Consider the following 21,246-nt stretch of genomic DNA (forward strand, 5'->3'; position numbering starts at 1 on the left):
GTAACATTTTACCTGAGAAGAGAAATATTGGTAGAAATTCCCAGTGCACTGAACTCTCAAAAGAGTTTCCTTTCTTTTTAAACTAAGCATCAAGACCAGTATCTGTAATAGATACTTATAATATTGGAAATGACAAGCCTTTGAATCCCATATATCCACATAAATACTTCAATGAATGAAAGTTAACACGTTTGTTGAATATGTAAACTCAATGTCATTTATACCAACTGTCTAAATGTTACCTTTTAGAGGGGGAAAAAGCATCACAGTTCATTCACAACACACTTCAAAACCATTCTCTTATAAATGATGGCTACGTGGTAAAAAATAAATCAGAATCTGAATGACAAATTGCATGGCAATTATCAAAGTAATTCCTTATTGATGATTAGATTTTAGATCCATGACATTAGACGTCAGGGTCAGTTCCTGGATCCTGGAGTTATAAATGGATAACTGAGAGACTGGGAATTCCCCCCTGCAAACTGTCCATCGAAACCCCTCTGGTTCAAGAATGGAGGGTGACTCTGGGGTTTCTTTCAGTCTATGAGTCTATAACCTGCTCCCTTCCTGCATTCTTTATCCATTCCCTTCCCATCCAAGCTGTCTGTCTAGCATAGAAGACTAGATGCTTGTTACTATACTACTAAAACTTCAAGCTTTCAATTAATAGTAATTGGAACCTACTATTTACCAGCAATATTCTTAGAAATTTCACTCAACAGTCTATGCATGGAATATATAAGTGTAAGATTAAAGAGTGGATAAAAATTGTTGAACACATGTATGGCTTAAGAGTATAATACTTAGACTGTACATAAATATAACTAACAATGTATTTATTATTAAAATTATAAAATATACTATTTAAAGATTGATTAAGACTAAATCAATTTAAATAAAGAGGTAAACTTAAGTCATTCTTAAGCCTACATTTCTTCAAGTTTTCATTCAATCATATATATATGATATATTAGATATATATCTTATATAATTTTATGCAGAAATAAGATTTGTATTTATCAGTTGCTATTTATGTTTTGTAATAATTTCCAGTCTCCTTTTCTCAGTCTTCTTTTTCATTTTAAATCACTGCAGAATAATGTTCCCTCACATATGTATATATATCTTTTTTGATTGTCTTAGTCATCTCTCTCTCTTTTTTGCTTTTGAAATTAAGATTGATCTTGCCTTTTTCACTATCATAAATATCAAAGCTATAAACATTTTTATACAAAGAGATATTTTCTTCTTTTGAGCTATTCCTTAGAACACATTTCCAGGAGTAAGATTTCAGGCCAAAGATTATGCATTCAAGCCACATGATGTTGAAAATGCTGGTGTTAGTTACTCAAAAATATTACATTTAAAAATGCAACTTAAAAACATCTAAAATGCCATATTTCAAATCTCCTACCAAGATAGCTACTAATTCTCTCACACACAAAAAAATCACAGGGCCATTTACAATGTATAACAAAGTTATAATTAGGAAAATAGTATATGTTCTTGCTTTAAGAGAAAATGTTTTGTAAAATGTATTTCATTGTGCTCTAAAAATGGCATGCCTATTTTCACACTTTTAAACCATTCTAATATTTCTGAGTTGAGTGAAAGCTTCACTCCTACATCGTGGCATCAGCGCTTGGTAAAACTGGTTGGTCTAATTTCATTGCTGCCTCTGTTAAAATGTGAATACAGCTTTAAAATCAGATTGTTAATATTGAAAAAATTTACTTATTACAACCCGTATAGCACTTTTCCAGTGTTGTCATTATAGTTCTACTAGTTTAATTTCTTTAATTCAACTCCTCTCCTAAATCATTTAAATGAACCATCTCTTTGCTAATTATCAAAGTCAGGCTTTTACCAGAATCATGTGGCTACCTTAATTCCAGAGGCCTGTGTGTCTTAATTCGTGTTCCTGGGTGTGTCAGCCAGTAACGTCCTTGTTTTTTAACCAGTCTCTCCCAATACTTCCTTCATATCCTTTAAAGGACCCACACCCACTTTTTTTTTTTCCCTGGACACTGGTTTTCTATACTGTTCACATACTCAGGCCAGGATTTATCACTGCTTTTATTAGCAGAGAAGTTCTGTATCTATTATAATAGAGAGTTTTAGAACTTTTCTGAGGTTACCTTTGATAGGACTCATCTCCGTGTGAATGTGGACACCTGGGAACCAGTTTGGAGGAAAGATGACCAGTTACACCAACTGAAATAATTTATTTTAGAAGTATTTGGTCAACAGAGGAGTGAGCAGTATAGATACTTGTGAGGGCACACTTGTGTCTTTCTGGCATTGGCAGTGACTAACTGTGTGACCTTGGATACGCACCTCAGTTTCCTTATTGCTGAAATCAAGGAGTCAGACATGATGATGGTTTAGGTCATGTCCCCCCTGCTGCTGCTGCTGCTAAGTCGCTTCAGTCGTGTCTGACTTTGTGCGACCCCAGACACAGCAGCCCACCAGGCTCCCCCATCCCTGGGATTCTCTAGGCAAGAACACTGGAGTGGGTTGCCATTTCCTTCTCCAATGCATGAAAGTGAAAAGTGAAAGGGAAGTTGCTCAGTCGTGTCTGACTCCTAGCAACCCCATGGACTGCAGCCTACCAGGCTCCTCTGCCCATGGGATTTTCCAGGCAAGAGTACTAGAGTGGGGTGCCACTGCCTTCTCCCATGTTCCCCTTAGGGAATCCATAAAGGAATCCACATTTCCACAGATGTCTCTCCCTTTTTACCCATTCAATTGTCAGAGAGCTGTGACAACTGATGTTGGTTAATTTCCAAGTGTCTCTGTCACATAAAAGCAATTAATTTTAAAACAATAATTAAACTTCATTTTTCAGATCAGCAAACCAAGGCCCAAAGAAAATTTCTTAATACCACAAACAGGTAAGAAGAAGGAACTGAATTATAATTTGACTCTATATTGGATTAAAGGATTCCCTGGTGGCTCAGACAGTAAAGTGTCTGCCCACAATGCAGAAGACCGGGGTTCTATCCCTGGGTTGGGAAGAGCGCCTGGAGAAGGAAATGGCAATCAACTCCAGTACTCTTGCCTAGAAAATTCTATGGATGGAGGAGCCTGGTGGGCTACAGTCCATGGGGTTGCAAACAGTCGGACACGACTGAGCGACATTCACTTCACTTCACTTCACATATTGGATTAAAGATGACTATGATGGAATAGTGTGGGCTTATTAAAGTCACATCTTAATTTCTTCCTTTAGGCAAGTGTTTATGTTCTGTGTGGATATTCAACTGAACTGTTGTGGGAGGCTGTCTTTTGCTTTCCCCCTCCTGATGTTGAAACTGGGCACAAAGCTTGAGGCAAAGACCTGTGTCTGCACTCTATTGCCCCCTAATGGTGAGTAATGGCAGCAACATGTTAAAAAGTGTTAATGCCTGGACAGCTCTTGCCAAGTTCCTTCAGCCTGGAGTCATTTTGAAAGGCTATTTTAAAGACCACAGAGCGATGTGGAATAGATATTTATCTGTGTTTCTGACCTGTCTCAGATTTTAAATTCTGAGAAAGGATCAGTCTTTAGCCACCAGTATTTTCGGTCTGTGTTCATTTGTATTTTCACTATCTGCTCAGGCATTTCTATTACTCATAACTTCTTAGTGGTTTTGTGATAAATATAGAACCAGATACATTAGTGACATTCAAGGCTTCCCTGGTGGCTCAGTAGGTAAAGAGTCCGCCTGCAATGCAGGAGACCTGGGTTGGATCCCTGGGTCGGAAGATCCCCTGGAGAAGGAAATAGCAACCCATTCCAGTATTCTTGCCTGGAGAATTCCATGGACAGAGGAGCCTGGTGGGCTACAGTCCATGGGGTCACAAAGAGTCAGACACGACTAAGTGACTTTCACTTCACAATGAGTCTTAAGCGCACAATAAAAATTAGAAAATTCAATGAAACATGATATTTTTGTAGAATCCTAAATATTAGCTTTTTCCTTGACAATGTAGCAATCTCTTTTTTCTCTCCTAGTGTAGCTATTTTTTAGTGATGTCAAAAGCAGATACAAGAGAGACAGGTTTTAAACACATGCTAATTTCAAAGCCAGAACCAACCACAAACCACTGCTCATAAGAAAGCTGGTTTGAAATATCCTAAATCTCCGGTATCAGTAAAATATATACTTTTCTAGTTCAGATAATAAGTCTGTCCTGAAATTAGATAATTCTTACATAAATATTGACCATTACTTTAAATACTAGTGTGGGAAAAATCTTGGAGAGACCTATAAGCAGTTCTAGAGTTCTTTTTTTTTTCCCCCCAGAAAATGTTAGGTGTGGTACTTTCCAAGCAGAATTAGATGAAATTCTCTTAATAACAGTACCATGTTTATAAATGTATTTTTCTTTCTTATATTATACAATTGTTTTAATATTTAAATTATTTTTAAATTGCAAAACACAACTTTTCATAAATCTAAAGAATATAGAATATTTGTATTTCATACAAACATGTATAATAAAACATATAAGCACATAATGTAAAAATCTGGCAAAGAAAAAACTTAAGGTGACCCAAAGCATACCATCTCACTGACCCAAGGAGGTTTATGGATGGGCCATATTAATTTTGGAAAATGCTTTTTTTTTTGGTTCTGGAAAGCCCTTCCATGAGACTTTTTTCCTAGTCAACATTCCTCATTTTCTATGGCAACAACAAATCTCTGCCTCAGAAGCAAAATCAGGTCTTACTATGCAAAGCAAAAAGCACAAAAATGGCCTAAACACAGAGAAGTATCTACATTTCTAAAAAACAGAAAAGGAAATCTTTGCCATCAAGCCCTTAAAAGCCTGAAGAACCACAACTTCATCATGTGATGAAATGTGAGACTGAACCAGCATCCATTAAAATAGAAATGGGAAAGGACTGACTTATGCAGAGATGAAAATTCTCAAACTCCTCCACTGTCATTCTCAGAACTGATGGCACCAGTTAGAATCAATTTATTTTCAAGGGCTGTTGATGCTACAGATCTAAGTAGTCAAAGGGAATGTAATCTGACCTTTAAGTTCATTCAAAGCTCTCAAGAGGCTGGGAGACCCTTGGAGCCCAGAGAAGTAGTGTTGGCTTGAAAGGGTCATGGAGCGAATGCAGCACATGCCAGCAGAGCAAGAAGATATTTTACAACAAGGATCATGGATTAAAGGAAATCCAAATAAACTGAACAACCCAGAAGCAAACATGCCCTGAAGGGTGTAAGTTCAGTATGTGATTGGCAGCAGCTTTATTCTTTGCACTAAAAATAGTGATGGGAGAGTGATGATTTACACGAGATAGGGGGATAGAAGACAACATGTACCACGCCCTTTTGTGTACAGAGGAGAATTGGGACATGTCTTTTTGGCTTTTGGAAGGCTTGCACACAAGCATAAAAGAGAAGCACACTGCCCACAGGACACAGGATAGGATTTCCGTGTCTGTTCATCAGATAGCTGTTCATCAATAGATCATCTCCTTTCAAGGGTACGTCCAGTCCTACTTCCCTGGCAAAGTACAGCAATGACAACTAAGGAAGAGCCAGCCCACCGAGGGCGGAGGGGTGGCCAGGAGCCTGGCTCAAGGCGGGGCGTTCTGACCCTACCCTGTGGGAACCGCCGAGCCCTCTGACAGGGGAGCCAGAGGTCCTCCTGGACATCACTGGGCTACGCGGAGGCTTACCCAGGACAAATACCTCGCTTTTAAAATCAGCCTGGAAAAGCCATAAGAAGTTGATTAGTTCTCGTCTTCATTATCCAGCCTTCAGAGGAGCTTTCTGGTTTCTTTTTTGTTCCCCCCCATGCACACACAGCATGCCAAACTCCCGAATAACAGAGCCGGAAGGTTAACAGTCTGCAGACAGCTCACCTGGTGGCCCAGAGTTTTCACTGCACAAGCATCAGTTGCTGCTTTAATAAGGAACTCACGGGCAGAGCAGTGCGACATTTATGGAGGGAAACTGGTATAGGGAAGATGTCTGAATGTAATATGCATGGCTAATGGAACAAGCGGAGAGACATTTATGGAAGGAAATTGGTATAGGGAAGATGTCTGAATGTAATATTGCATGGCATGCAATATGCACCTGCAAGGAGTTTATGTCTATTGAAGTGCTTAACGATTGGTTTCAAGAGACTCTCAGATCTGGCCTCTTTTCTTTGTGTTTGTTTGAATAGATCCAAGGTACGATCCAGGGACATTTCACTTAATATCCATCAGATTTCATAGATGGTGTCAATCATTTGTCAAAGGCAAATTTTCTAGTAAGACACATATGAACAAAATATGGCTTTTATGGAGGAAATGGTGAAATATAATTAAATTCAGAATACTGTTCTAACTCCCAACGCCTTGTGACTGTTTCCATGGTCCTTCAAAGTAACATTTTTTAAAACAACAGTGAAAAAGCTAACCTTTCTTGGGTGCCTGTCTGATTTTCTGTCCATTCATGGACTGAACCTAGCAGTGTATTGTCTAGTATTTCATTTGGCTTATGGGAACCTTGGGCTTCCCTGTTGGCTCAGATGGTAAAGAATCTGCCCACAATGCAGGAGGCCAGGGTTTGATCCCTGGCTCAGAAAGATCCCCTGGAGATCTTCCCTGGAGAAGGGAATGGCAACCCACTCAAGTATTTTTTCCTGGAGAATTCCATAGACAGAGGAGCCTGAAGGGCTGCAGTTCATGGGGTCACAAAGAGTTGGACATGACTAACACTGTACTGTACTATGGGCACTTTAGCGGGACTAAAGGACTTTTAAATAAAAGCATGTGGTTTTCTCAAATTTCATAATAGTAATGATTGACCTCCTATCTTCAGTCTCTGGGGATGAAATGCATCAGACGCTTTTCGTTAAGTCTTGGGGCAGAGAATGCTTCACATTATCCAGTATCCATTCTCTTCTTTGTCATCCCAGTATTGGAATCCTGAATGTCAGGTAGGCACACGGCCATTCTGAATAAAGTCTATTTTCCAGCCTTCCTTGTATCTAGATGTGCTCATGTGATAAGTTCTGACAGATGGGATACGTGCAATTACTAGCAAATGTCCTTCAAGAAAGAAGGCGTAAGCTCCCCTCCTCTTTTCTCCTTCCTGCTAGCTGGTTTGAGGAGGGACTGCTGGAGCTGCTGCAGCCACTTTGGACCACCAGCTGGAAGGTTTTCATTGAGCATGGCGATTTGCCAAAATAAAATGGAGTCTCCTGATGAATACAGAGCGACATACCAATCCTGGATGCCCTACATTTATGCATAAGAAATATATACTTCTACCTAATTATTTTGAGTTTTTGGCACTGCAGCTGCCCCAATCTTGACTAATACGAGGTTTCTATAAACATCAAGAGTCATAGAAAAAAAAAAAGTAGCATTGGAATGATGTGGATAAACAGCTGGAAAGATCATTTGAACATATTAGGAAGAATCAGGGCTTAATTTCATGCTGGAAACTGTGTTCAAGGGGATTACCTTCTGCTGGGATGGCTTTAAGGTGAGGAGACTTCCTTATGGTACCGTAATAACTGAGTTTCTTGGGGGGGAAAAAAAAACACGAAGAGTCTTTCTATCTCTTTACAAAGCACTTCCACTGCAGTTTGAATCCATGGGCTAGATGGATTTTTACAAAAGAGTTTTACATAGAATTGGAAGTTCAACTTACATCAAAGCTGATGATTATAATAATTCTTTTTTGCGAAAAAACATTATTTTCAAAAAGATGCTCAAAGACTAGAAAACTGTTGGATTCTGATTTATGTATCAAATTCATAATTTATATGTACATTTCAGTCTTCTGTAATCTATAAAGTGGTGGCAACTTTTACAAATGATTTTGCATTGCATGTGACAGACTTATATTATCTCAGAAAATACTTTAGAAGACTAAAACTGCATTAAATTAATATGGGTTAGGTAAAATAGTGGTTGATGAGTATTGATAAAAATGTTATAATGATTTCATGCATACTATAATATGCCTACTAAAACATTATTGCCATTTTATTTTCTCTTTGTTTTTAGTGGTAGGTTATTTTTCTTCTTTGTAACGAGCCTAATTTTTAACATTCTTGGAACAAGAGAACTAGGAAGCCTTCTTAAAGGATTCACATCAATTTTTACTGTGTCAGATGTGGATTAAACCATAATAATGGCCTAAAATTTGTAGTTGATTCAAATTGTATCTACACGTACAAGCATAAATTCAGTTGACTTGTATTCTTTCTATGAATAAAAAAATTGACTTATAAGAGTCTCAAAAAACTCAATAGGAGATTAAAATTAGCATTTGCTCTCAAATAAAAGGAGAAAAATAACTATTTTTCTGGAATTAACTATTTAAGTATTCTTTGAAAACATAGTTACTATGAATATCTCCATGGTCTCATATCATTTTATGAACTGAGACATAAAGAATGTATGAGATGAGCTTGGTTCTTGCAGGAGAATAAACCTGTTTAAATTCTGGTTTTGTCCTTGACACTACAACAGTGAGTGTTCCATCTCTCTAAATTAGAGAACTCCGATTCTCAAGTTCCTTGCCCACTTATCGGCTAACCGACTGGCTGAAGAACAGGTAGGGAAAGGTAAGGAATAAATATTTTGGCTCTAAAAGAAAACCACACACATACACACAGAGAAGGCAAATTCTTAGTCTTATACCTTATCTAAAGAATTATTATTATTTAAAAAATTTCCTAATTATTTCCTGCCAGCTAAGATAAAACCTCAAAGGGCAAAGAACAATTAGTCTTTAAAATATATTACATTCCCCCTCCCCCCTAAAAAAGATTCCTTTTCTAAGTAAGATAAAATTCACATAGATGGACTATTTTGGTGAATAGATTCGGTGATTGGGGTTTGGAAGATTGCATAAATGGCATTTCTTAGGTGTTGGTGCTTTCTACTAATAGTTCAAAAACATGAGCCTACCAGAGCCTTCGTTTTGTTTCATTTTTTACTTATCTGGAGAGGCTCTCATTTCAAGTGGAGAAGATTGCATGCGAGGATGAGTCATTATCTGAAGTCCTTTTGTGTAAAGGAAAGGTTTTGAGGATCGTTCTGAACACAGAAGTAGAACTTTTCTGTGATGGATTGATATCATGTTGTGGTTCTCATTAAATGTCTTTCCAAGGTCAGTCATTAATTGTGTTAAAAATCTTTTATCATGGTATCCTAAGAGGGAGTTAAACACCAGCAGAGCCGCCCACCGGCCTGCAAGTCTCAGAGCTGGATGCTTTGTTAACTGCTACAAAAGAAGCCTCCTTCCCACGTCCTCATTAGTTTCCTGCAATTTTGTGGAAGAGCAAGACTCAAGACAGTCAGTTCAAGATCATCCAACCCTCAGGCTCTGCTGAACCTGCTGATTAGCTAGGAAACTCAGGAGGCAACGAGCCACTAAGATGTGATGGAAGATGACAGGCACATAGCTGATGCCTTTAAATGGGATGGTTCTCCTGCTGATTCTCAACTTAAAAAAAGAAAAAGTCTAATGATCACCTTTTATTACTATACAAAGTTTAGCTTGTTTTTCTCCTCACTCTTATGTATAGCTGCTATGCAAATGTATCGTTCAAATTTTCAGACAGAGGCCATGCTAATGATGTTAAAAGTTAGCAACCAATATTGAATGACTTTTTAAATCTTGTAAGATGACATGAATCTAAAGACATACATTTAATTAATGAAGTTCATTGAAAGACATGCAATAAACCACACTCAAGATGCAGTTACCTTTAATTGTGGTGAACTTATCTCCTGTTGGTAAGAGTATTTAGGGAGGAGCGGAGATGAGTAGGGCTGGGTAGGCTGAGAGAGTGTGGGGACCAGGTCAGAGACAGTGGCCAAGGAGGAATGAAAGGGAGGGGAGGAAAGCAGACAGCTGGAAAAAGATGTAGACACTCGATGTCCCGAAGAGAATGAAGATGGCTTAAATATTGAGGAAAGACAAGATGTGATTACGCTTGTGTCCAGAATGAGGAGGTTACATGCTTTTTAGAGAATACCACCGCCCCCCCCACACACACACCTAAATATATTTAAAGTTACTACATACCCTAGGTGTGTGACATTTATGACCACTTCTTGCTTTGAAAGCACTAACTTCTGAATTTGATTCAAAATTCCCAGTGGGTTTGATCAGTTTCATTTTTCTGATATGAGGGGCTGGAGATCAGAATTCCCATAGTCTACAATTTTATAAGGTATTTGTGAGGTGGGGCCTTCTAACCATGAAGGGAAAAAAGTGTAAAACCCTGCAATGACTGTCTGTAACTTGCTTGTGAAGTAGATCGCAATTTATGAAGAGTAGGTTTGTTACAAAGCTAGGCAAGTTAGGACCTCTCTGCCTGTGTGTGCTTGTTGGGAACTGGCTGTGAAACTCAGCACCCCCTTTCTGAACACCACACCCGTGGTGCTGCCTGCAGCCTGCAGCAGCAGTTCCTGGGAACCAAGCCACATATCTAATCACATCTTAAAACTGTTTAAATTGAAGGGAAAATAAGTTATTTAAGTAGTGACTTAAAAATATTTTTGATTTACTGCAATGAATGACCTCTATTACTAAAAAGTGTGTTTATTTTATACAAATGCAGGCATGGCTGGGTTCTTTGTCCAGTTGACATTTCTCACCTGGTTGGGGAACTGCCAAGACTCAGGGTTTTGTGGCTGTCCAGTGACCTAATGGACACTTAACATCGTTTAATCCCAAGAATACCCCATATAGACCAAATACCTCTGTATTTGTTATTGGTAAGGTCTTAATAGGAAATTATGAGGTTTTAAAAATGATTTTCATAATGTAAAAATGTTTCAAATAAATGAAATGCACAAGAAAAAAACTGTCATTTTAAAAGATTTCTACTAATGCACATATATGGAATTTAGAAAGATGATAACAATAACCCTGTGTACGAGACAGCAAAAGAGACACTGATGTATAGAACAGTCTTATGGACTCTGTGGGAGAGGGAGAGGGTGGGAAGATTTGGGAGAATGGCATTGAAACATGTAAAATATCATGTATGAAACGAGATGCCAGTCCAGGTTCAATGCCCGATACTGGATGCTTGGGGCTAGTGCACTGGGATGACCCAGAGGGATGGTATGGGGAGGGAGGAGGGAGGAGGGTTCAGGATGGGGAGCATATGTATACCTGTGATGGATTCATTTTGATATTTGGCAAAACTAATACAATTATGTAAAGTTTAAAAACAAAATAAAATTTAAAAACAATAATAATAAATAAAATGATAGACAATAAAAAAAATAAATAAAAAAATAAAATAAAAGATTTCTAAACAGAGGAGCTATGGGAGAAAGTGACTTGCTTAGCAGCAGAATATGACTCATTGATTTGGTTTCATAATTTTAATATTTGCCAGTAGTCACATTTGCTTTTCTAATTCACAGATTAAATATTTGGGATATAAAGTTTTGTTTTTGTCTTTTTTAGAAGAGAGAAGCTTACAAGAAGCTTAAAGATTTAGAGCATTTCCCTCTTTATTGATTAAAATCATTGCCCAAGGCTCTTTGTTGGTAAGGTGAATATCCAGGACCCAATTCTTAAGTAGTTACCAACTTAAAAAATTACATCTTCACAGAGAATTGAAAGGGAACTGGCGTGTGTATATATATTTTTCTTTTCTTTCTTTCTCTTTTTTTCCTTCCTTCTTTTTCAGACTGCTGTTATATCAAAGAAATGGTATTTAGTTTTTGCACTCTGGAGGTGAACTAATCTCTCTCTGTGTGTATCAATTTCCTCATCTGTATAGTGGGGATGATAATAATATTACCCACCCTATTGAGTTTTGAAAAGTAAAGATGTACTGTTCTTAGAAAACTATTTGAAACTCAATAAGACCTCAAATATTAACTACTATTATTAATACTAAAATTAGAAAGACTTTATAAAAATGTTTAAATATGGATTTATAGTAATAAATAACAGAATAACAATACATATATACATCATCTTATTAAAATTTGATGTGTTTTTCATCCATCCTTCCACCTTGCCGTTATACTGCATGGTGCTGTGTTTATTGCGTGAAAACCTTCTAAGACAATGTCAGAATTGATGTTTATTAATATGATTAACTGTCCTAGCTAACTGTAGAAAGACTGGTTAGTTCTTCAGGAATTAGGCAACATTAAAATACCTCATCACTGGTTTTTGCTGCATTGCTGTCTTCCTTAGGGGTCCTAGGGCCTGTGAGGGTGGCTACTGGATATCTTGGGCAGTCAGCTTGTCTCTCCTCATCCTCCTCTTCAATGTGCAGGTGTGATATCACCTCTGTGCCATCACGGCCACAGCACAGGGCATCTGGATCTTGAGATTCCAGCCCTCTTCGGGTGCCTGCCCTGACCCCCTCATAGACTTCCTCATCTTCCTCTCCAATGACAGGGAGGGTCTGGGGCAAGGGACCCAGGCCAGGGTGTGCGGAGGTCACAAACTTATCACCTAGGACCTCCAGTACCTTCTCTGGGCCTGCAGAGCCCTCTCTCATTTTGGTCACATCTGCAGACTTGTTCGGAGGTGTCTTTCTAGAATCCAGGAGCACCGTGGCCTCAGGAGGCCGGGCTGCAGCTGAGGTCGTAGCCGAGCGGAGCAAAGGCAGCTGAGAGGAGCGGGCTTTGGCAGGTGTGGGTGCTCGCGGCCATGGGGGGAGAGTGGAGAGGTCCTCCTTAATCTCAAAGTTGATCTCCTCTGGGGTATCTGGTTTGGCAGGGTCAGCTGGTAAAGCTAAAGCACCAAGCTTCTCTAATTCATCCAAGAACTTGTCCAGAAAATGAGGCGGCGTTGGGGCTGAAGGATTTGCCAGTGCACCTTTGGCTGGCAGGGACAGCCACCCCAGGGTGGTTCCCTGGAGAGAGTCACTATCTGGGTCACGTGAAGCTTTGTGCAAGAGAGGGGGGCCTGGTTCACTGGAAGCCAGCTTAGAGATGAGCAGGGATTATGATGTTACAGAAAACATGAAAGTGAAAATAATGCATCAAAACACAGAGACAGAAATGCAGAAAGACGTGGTGAATATAAAAAATACCTTATGCTATGGTGTAGATTGGCTGATAGCTTTTGAATTTAAATACATAAAATCCTTAGCATATTAATTAAAGATTGATCTGAACTATGCTAGCATTTGGAAAAGGTCCATTAAATGTCAAATGACAAGGTAAAACTGTCATAGAGATTATGAAGACAGGAAAATTATTTAGAGATTTAATAGACTACTTCTTTGAAAATAGGTTTCTAGATATTGATTTAATATAAACAACTCTGGAATAATGTTAATGTAGGATGAAAACCAACAATTAAGCCTTTTTTATTCCCAGAATTTGTTTAGTGTTCTTCCTGTGCCAAATCTTTTGAACTTTCATCATTTTCTCACTTAGGTTGCGAGGTGATTATAACATATGGCATAAAATATTTTTACATCATTATACGTTAACACGTTTCTAAATGAATACGTTCTGAGAAAGATTTTTTTAAGAAGAGAAACTTATGATCAAATGAGACTGAACTTACATAACTACTATTTCAAAGTTTTAAAAAATTCAAAGTAAATGTTTACACAGAAAGGGAGCAGAAGATGTGAACAGGAGTAAACTTCTGGCAGGACTTCCACTCTCTTTTTCAAAAGGTTGACATTTTATGTAAACTAGTGGAGGTCTAATTTATGAAACTTAATCTCCTGAAGTAAAAAAAAAAATACTTCTGTGTATCTTAATATGACTATTGCATTTTGGATGTACTGAACAAAACAGAATTTTTATTCATTAAAATTGTTCTTGACATGTGCCTAGGAACATTCTAATACATTTATATATTGTTTTTTGACTAGGAAGAATGTTATATGCTACACATGTGAAGTATTTGAGATAGGCTGGCGGAAGACATTTTACTTTGGCTCTTTCCAAGTAGATGATTGGGGTTTGGAAAGAAAAAAGTCTTCAAGAGAGATTGCACTTTCCAGCTGACTGCTTTGAATGACATGTCCCTGCTGCACTCAGCACTCTCGGTCCTTGGGCCTTAGTATGGACAGCACACAGGGCATTCAGCACTCAATTTTCACTTCTATCCTATAAGAGGAATGGGGTTTAATGAATTTATCTAGATTTTTTTTAAAAAAAGGAAACGTGATGTCACGTCACCATGGGGTGGGATAAACGAGACAAAGAGTCACAAAACGTTTATGAGCCTCCTTATAGAAGATTCAAGATTAAAGGCTACATAGCACCTTTTAGTGCCAGGAATACGACGTGGCTGAGGAAGAAAGGTCTTTAAATTCCATTACTGTCATGACTACTACTACACTACTACTACTATTACTACCACCGTTACTACCTGTTACTACGACTACTCCAGTGCCATTACCACCACAGGCACTAATACACTTGATAACGGTTCAAAGTGCTTAGCCTTACCATGGACTTGCCTCTACTGAAAGTTAAATCGAGTACCCTGAGATACCTATATCACAAAAAATATACCTGTAGTACAAGTATCATATAATTATCTTATCTTCTAAAAGCATTAGACTTGGATTCTACTCTACTAAAAGCAGAAATATCAGAAATAATACCAACTTACATCTGAACCTCTCCTAAATAAAGATAGTACGTCTAAAGAAATGTGATTGGAGCATGTCCAAGAGTGATTCATAAATCACAATGAATTCCCTTCTCTATTTACAAAGATCAGTTAGAAAATAGGATATTTAACATTTAGTTTATTTTGGGTGTCATGGTTTAGAAGTACATTACAGTTTTTTTTTGTTTGTTTTTGTTTTTTTTTTATGAAAATGATTTGGTTCAAAACTATTAAGGAGTTTCCTTCATTTAGCCAGTGACATCATAGTATGGATTCCAGTTGGTGGACCATTAAATATTTTTTTAAATTTATGGACATAAGCTTTTTAATGTATTTTTCCCCCACAGTGAGAATAAAACACTAATTAGTTATTAGTGAAATTTGTACACATCTCTACTTATAAAATGTAGAATATGATATCCTAAGAAAAACCTAGGAAATTGAAAATACATTTAAATCCTATTCACAACAAAGATCAAAACATTGTGATTTAAACTACTACATTGCCAATATTTATTAAGACTTCATGGAAAAATTTCTTTAATTTTAAGTAAGCCTTTGTAGATACGCTCTGATTCTTTCTTATAACCTTTTATTTGAAAGGGCAGTCACTTTGAAATTTACCCAGTAGTTCTTTTAAGATGACTGAATGCTAGATAAGACAGATATTTAATACAGAGATGAAGATTTTTTTCTTTTTATCAGTAGGAACTACCAAAGGAAGGATATTGCTATCTAAATGCTGAGCTCTGCTAGCAAAGTAAACATACGAAAGAAGATTGTGGAAAATTTTGTCACCAGTCAAACAAAATTAGCAAGTAGTCAACTGTTTCACCCCCCAATGCTAAAGGATTGAGAGTAATTACTCCTAAACCCAGCCTTCTAAGAAAAGTAGAACAAACAAAATGCACAGCCTTAGCCCTCTAAAAGAAAATGCTTCTCTTAAGATAGTAGAGTCTTTATGTCATTGCCCTTTGTGTAGCTGAAACCATTATGCTAGCACCCATAAGAAAAACTAAATTACACTGACTTGACCTGGCACTCACACTTAGAAACACAACATGTAAATCTTTCACTTTGCCATAGATAAGATGTAGCATAATGCCCTAATATATACCAGTTATCTTACTCCGAGCTCCCATGTATTATACTAATATGCTAGAACGTCTTCTTACCTTATTTGAACTTAAGCTGTGGATCCTGTCGCTAGAATAGCTGTGGGGTATTGGAAGTTCAGGATAGTCCTCAGCGCCTTTGGTTGTATGCTTCCTGACAACTTCTACGTAGGAAACAGGGAAGATGCCTTGTCTGTTGGTTCCTGGAATTTTACCTTCATACCAGTTTTGATCAACTCTTTTAAGAAGAATAATTCTATCTCCCTGTAATGAATAATAGGAAAATGCATTAGAAATAGACATGCGATAACATAAAAAGTTATAATTGTCAGTGTTTTTGAATAACAGTTTTCCACCTGGGAAAGTCTTATACTTTGAGCGTTTTGTTTTTGTTAGGAGAATGCAACTAAAGCCTCCAGAGCTCACTTCTAAATTATAGCTCATCAACATATATACAGTGTAACCATCCATTTATTAGAATCTTTCCTAAGGATACTTGGGCTTTACACATGTTCAGATTGGCCCTGTGGGAAATGTCATGTGTGAGTTATTTCAGAAAGTGCAGTAGTTTAACCTGCAGTGTGTCGGTGACAAGACCATCATCTGATCACTGACAGACTCAAGGGGATGAGCTGCAGTGGGCAGAACTTCAGAGTGTGCACCAGAGATGGCGATGACAGTGTGTCTGAAAAGGGTTACAGAAAGCAACCTCTGGAAGGGATGAAGTTGGATAGCGCACCATTTTTATTCTTTATATAATGCACTGCCTAGTAACGAAAAAGTAAAAGCTGACAGGATGGGGCATAGCTAGCATCCTAAATAATGCATAGCTGTGGCCAGGACTCACGTCCACCTGGTCTGCATTAAGACGCTGTAATACCAGCATCCATTCTGACTGGTGGGTGGCCATGCCATAGTGGTCAGTAATGTTTTTCATAAAACCCCTGGCTTTGGCAATGCTAGGACCTTCTACAGGAGAACCCACTCCAGTACTCTTGCCTGGAAAATCCCATGGACGGAGGAGCCTGGTGGGCTGCAGTCCATGGGGTCGGGGTCGCGAAGAGTCGGACACACTTTCACTGTTCACTTTCATGCATTGGAGAAGGAAATGGCAACCCACTCCAGTGTTCTTGCCTGGAGAATCCCAGGGACGGGGGAGCCTGGTGGGCTGCCGTCTATGGGGTTGCACAGAGTCAGACACAACTGAAGCGCCTTAGCAGCAGCAGCAGCAGGACCTTCTACAGTCACTATTTCTGTGACCTGAAGGATCAAGCCAATGCTACAAAACCCAGTTTGAATAACCTTTGAATAACAAGGCAGCAGAAGAACAATATTTTGAAGTGTACTAAAGTGCTATTTTCTTCTGATGTTTTCACTTGTACAGCTCCTGATATTTAGCCCGAGGCACCCCTGGGAGACAATTTGGAGCTCCCCCAGAGGAAAAGTCTCTCTGCAAAGCTTTGCATCTCACAATGACCTCATCAGGAAGGACACAGGAGAGGTAGGTAGCAGTGACTCAGGGCAGCCTTACAGGGTCCTTTGCAGAAAACGAGGAAGATGCAAAAATTGTCTAAGGAAGAAGATGACCTGTCTTAGTTTTGAAACTATGCAGCCTTTCAAATGCACCAAGGAAGAAAGCCGCTTACCTTTCTGAGCGATAGCTCCACGTTGGTGTCAGCACTGAAATTATATTTGGCGACAGCTTCTCCGATTTCACCAGGCTGGGCTGGGGGAGGTGGTCTTGCAGGCTGTGCTTTTTCAGGAGGTGTGAGTTTCTACAAAGGAGAACAGTTCTCTTTATTCTTTGTTTTCTTTTTAAAATTTTATTGGTGTATAGTTGCTTTACAATGCTGTGTTACTTTCTGCCGTACAGCAAAAGGAATCAGCTGTATGTTTACATATATCCCCTCTCTTTTGGACTTCCTGACCAATCAGGGCACCAAAGAGCTCAAAGTAGAGTTCCTGTGCTGTACAGTAAGCTCTCACTAGTTATCTATTTTATACATCGTATCAATAGTGTATGTGCGTCAATCCCAGTTTCCCAATTCCTCCCACGCCACTCCCCACCCGTCTGTTGGTGGGAGTGTAAATTGATACAGCCACTATGGAAAACAGTATGGAGGTTCCTTCAAAAATGAAAACTAGAACTAACATATGACCCAGCAATCCCACTCCTGGAGATATACCCAGAGAAAACCATACTTCAAAAGGATGCGTGCACCCGAGTGTTCATAGCAATACTATTCACAATAGCCAGGACATGGAAACAACCTAAATGTCCATCAGCAGAGGAGTGGATAAAGATGTGGTGCATGTATAATGGAATATTACTCAGCCATAAATAATGAATGAAACTGGGTCATTTATGGAGACATGGATGATGCTAGAGATGGTCATACAGAGTGAGGTAAGAAAGAGAAAAACAAATATCATATATTAACTCATAACTGTGGAGTCTAGAACAATGGTACAGATGAACTTATCTGCAAAGCAGTTATCTATTCTTGACCCATGGTGACTCTAGAAACAATAATCAGGTAGGGGGGAAGGGGAGGGGCTTACCTCTACATATGAGATTGGGAAAATGCCCACTCTTCCGTGATGCTCTCCCTCATACCAGTTTTGATCAATTTTCCTGAGGATGTAGACAGTATCTCCTTTCTTAAATGACAGCTCCCTGGAAGAGATACATTTAAATGTTTTATTTTTTTTTCCACGATGTACAGCAGTTATTCTTCAGATGAGCATTCTCACTGGATCTGCATTTGGCTGGTTAATGTACTTCCAGTATTGAAAAAAAATCTGTTGAGCCCAGTTAGCTAAGGATGCTCCTTGAAAGATTTTTAGAATTCATTTGAAACATTATCACTTTAGAAATGACTGAAAAAGAGCAAATATAAACATCATGTCTGATTTAAATCACAGGCAGATTAATATGAGATTCAAAGGTGGGGACAGACGATTGCTATTTAGGCTTTGGTTTAGGGGAGAAGAGTTGTGATGCTTGAAATAATGCTGGGTTCATTCTGCACTGATTTTTATTTGTCCTGAAGTTAGTTAGCTAGTCAGTTACTTCTCTCTCTCTCTTTGTCTCCTCGTAAGCTCATTATCATTTTGCCTTAGCACACAAATGCCAACATGAGAAAAAATTTTATTTGTGGTTCCTTGAAGCTGGTTGACAGGCATTTAAGTAGAGTATCTTGATAATGATTTTATCTTGTGAAGCAGGAAAGATTTTATACTTTGATTTTTCAAGGAGGCACAATGAGAAATATTTTTAAAAAGTGGAGTATAATTGACATGTAATATTATGTTAGATTTGGATGTACAACATAATATTTGTATATATTTCACAATGACCACCACAAGAAGTTAACAGTTACCCCATATAGTTACCTGTTTTTTCTTATGATGAGAACCTTTAAGATTGATTAGAAACTTTCAAATATGCAGGAAAGTATTATGAACTATGATCACAAAGATAAACTTGTTTCAAGTGCAAAGACATGCACAGACTGCTTCTACCCTCCTTTTTTTTGTTTTTTAAATATAAAAATAATTTCAAGAAACTAAGTATGCTTTTCCATTTTGGCTGTTTCTAAGGAGACAGTAGGTAGACCCGGGTGTTTAATTTTAAGTTATAAAGACATTACTCATCATGAATAATTCATGCCTAAAGTCTCACCCTCACTGCTTTAGTTTTCATGGCTTCGTCACCCAGGTGATTGTGTCTCTGTGTTATTCTGCCTCCACAATTACGTCTCGCTGAAGGGTACTTATTTCAGATCTTTTGCCGAGAGCCCAGCGGTCCCACACATGTGCCTTCCCACTCCCAAATCTTCTGTGTTGTTTTGTTCAGGATCTTGAGTTGGAGCATTTATGTGTGCAGGGTATATAATGCAGAGAGGTTTATAGTAAATGTAGACTATTTCACACTGATGAAAAGAATTAATTGAAAAAAGTTGCATAGTAAAAAGAATTATCACACATTTAGAAGTGCTAAAATCTTCACAATGCAAGTGTGTTAAATGTTCAGTAACCCTAAAAGCAAAGAAGATTCACAGAGCCTTACGTTCAAGCACAGTACTTCTCTCATTATGCATGTGGCTAATATAGAAAATAAAAACCGAAGTATTTTCATGTTTATAATCCAACAGTTTTATTTATACTAAGTACGTTTTGTATCTGGAAATGAGATCAGAAAGTTTAGCTTTAGAAAAAGAGTAATTAAGAGACAGCTAGTTATTTTTCTTTTAAATATGAAAAGATATCTTTTCTGTGTGTGAAGACTTGTACTTAAATTTTTCAAGTCATCTGGGAAAAAAGGACACTGGTCTTACTTTTCAGTTTTCAAAATTATGTTCATCTCATCTCAGAGCTAGAATTTCCAGAAGTCTCATTTTTTTAATTTATTTTTTTCTTGAGGGATAATTGGCTTTACAGAATTTTGTTGTTTTCTGTCAAACCTCAACATGAATCAGCCAGCCAAAGTTACACATATTCCCCTTCCTTTTGAACCTCCCTCCTGTCTCTCCCACCCCAATCCCACCCCTCTAGGTTGATACAGAGCCCCTGTTTGAGTTTCCTGAGCCATACAGCAAATTCCCATTAGCTATCTATTTTACATACGGTAATGTAAGTTTCCATGTTACTCTTTCCATACATCTCACCCTTTCCTTACCTCTCCCCATGTTCATAGGTCTATCCTCTATGTCTGTTTCTCCACTGCTGCCCTGAAAATAAGTTCTTCAGTACCATTTTTCTAGATTCCATATATTTGTGTTGGAATACAATATTTATCTTTCTCTTTCTAACTCACTTCGTTCTGTATAATAGGGTCTAGGTTCATCTACCTCATCAGAACTGACTCAAATGTGTTCCTTTTTATGGCTGAGTAATATCCCATTGTGTATATGTACAACTTCTTTATTCAATCATCTGTTGATGGACATCTAGGTCGCTTCCATGTTCTAGCTATTGTAAATAGTGCTGCAATGAACAACGGGATACATGTGTCTTTTTCAATTTTGGTTTCCTCACGGTATATGTCTACGAGTGGGATTGCTGGGTCATCAGTTCAGTTCAGTCGCTCAGTCGTGTCTGACTTTTTGAGACCCCATGAGTTGCAGCACTCCAGGCCTCCCTGTCCATCACCAACTCCCGGAGTTCACCCAGACCCACATCCATTGAGTCAGTGATGTCATCTAGCCATCTCATCCTCTGTCATCCCTTTCTCCTCCTGCCCCCAATCCCTCCCAGCATCAGAGTCTTTTCCAATGAGTCAACTCTTCGCATGAGGTGGCCAAAGTACTGGAGTTTCAGCTTTAGCATCATTCCTGCCAAAGAAATCCCAGGGCTGATCTCCTTCAGAATGGACTGTTTGGATCTCCTTGCAGTCCAAGGGACTCTTAAGAGTCTTCTCCAACACCACAGTTCAAAACCATCAATTCTTCGGCGCTCAGCCTTCTTCACAGTCCAGCTCTCACATCCATACATGACCACAGGAAAAACCATAGCCTTGACCAGACGAACCTTTGTTGGCAAAG

General features: G+C 38.4%; 1 protein-coding gene across 41 annotated transcripts in view; it reads right to left on the reverse strand.

Annotated features, from left to right (window-relative positions):
* Window positions 1-21,246, reverse strand: part of SORBS2 (sorbin and SH3 domain containing 2) — a 211,723-nt gene that overhangs the window by 9,115 nt on the left and 181,362 nt on the right. For 27 of the 41 annotated variants that reach the window (XM_061404206.1, XM_061404213.1, XM_061404223.1 and 24 more), the window contains 6 exons: window positions 18,263-18,377; window positions 17,347-17,475; window positions 15,761-15,964; window positions 12,154-12,930; window positions 9,728-9,922; window positions 4,271-5,717 (listed from right to left, as the gene is read on the reverse strand). In XM_061404206.1, the coding sequence (XP_061260190.1) occupies window positions 5,535-5,717; window positions 9,728-9,922; window positions 12,154-12,930; window positions 15,761-15,964; window positions 17,347-17,475; window positions 18,263-18,377 (1,603 nt within the window). In that variant the 3' untranslated portion in view covers window positions 4,271-5,534. Of the gene's footprint in view, window positions 1-4,270; window positions 5,718-9,727; window positions 9,923-12,153; window positions 12,931-15,760; window positions 15,965-17,346; window positions 17,476-18,262; window positions 18,378-21,246 lie in introns of those variants that run through there. The other 14 variants (XM_061404232.1, XM_061404234.1, XM_061404231.1 and 11 more) reach the window with 1 other exon arrangement.

The sequence above is a fragment of the Bos javanicus genome, chromosome 27, assembly GCF_032452875.1.
Source record: "Bos javanicus breed banteng chromosome 27, ARS-OSU_banteng_1.0, whole genome shotgun sequence".
In the NCBI taxonomy this organism is placed as follows: domain Eukaryota; kingdom Metazoa; phylum Chordata; class Mammalia; order Artiodactyla; family Bovidae; genus Bos; species Bos javanicus.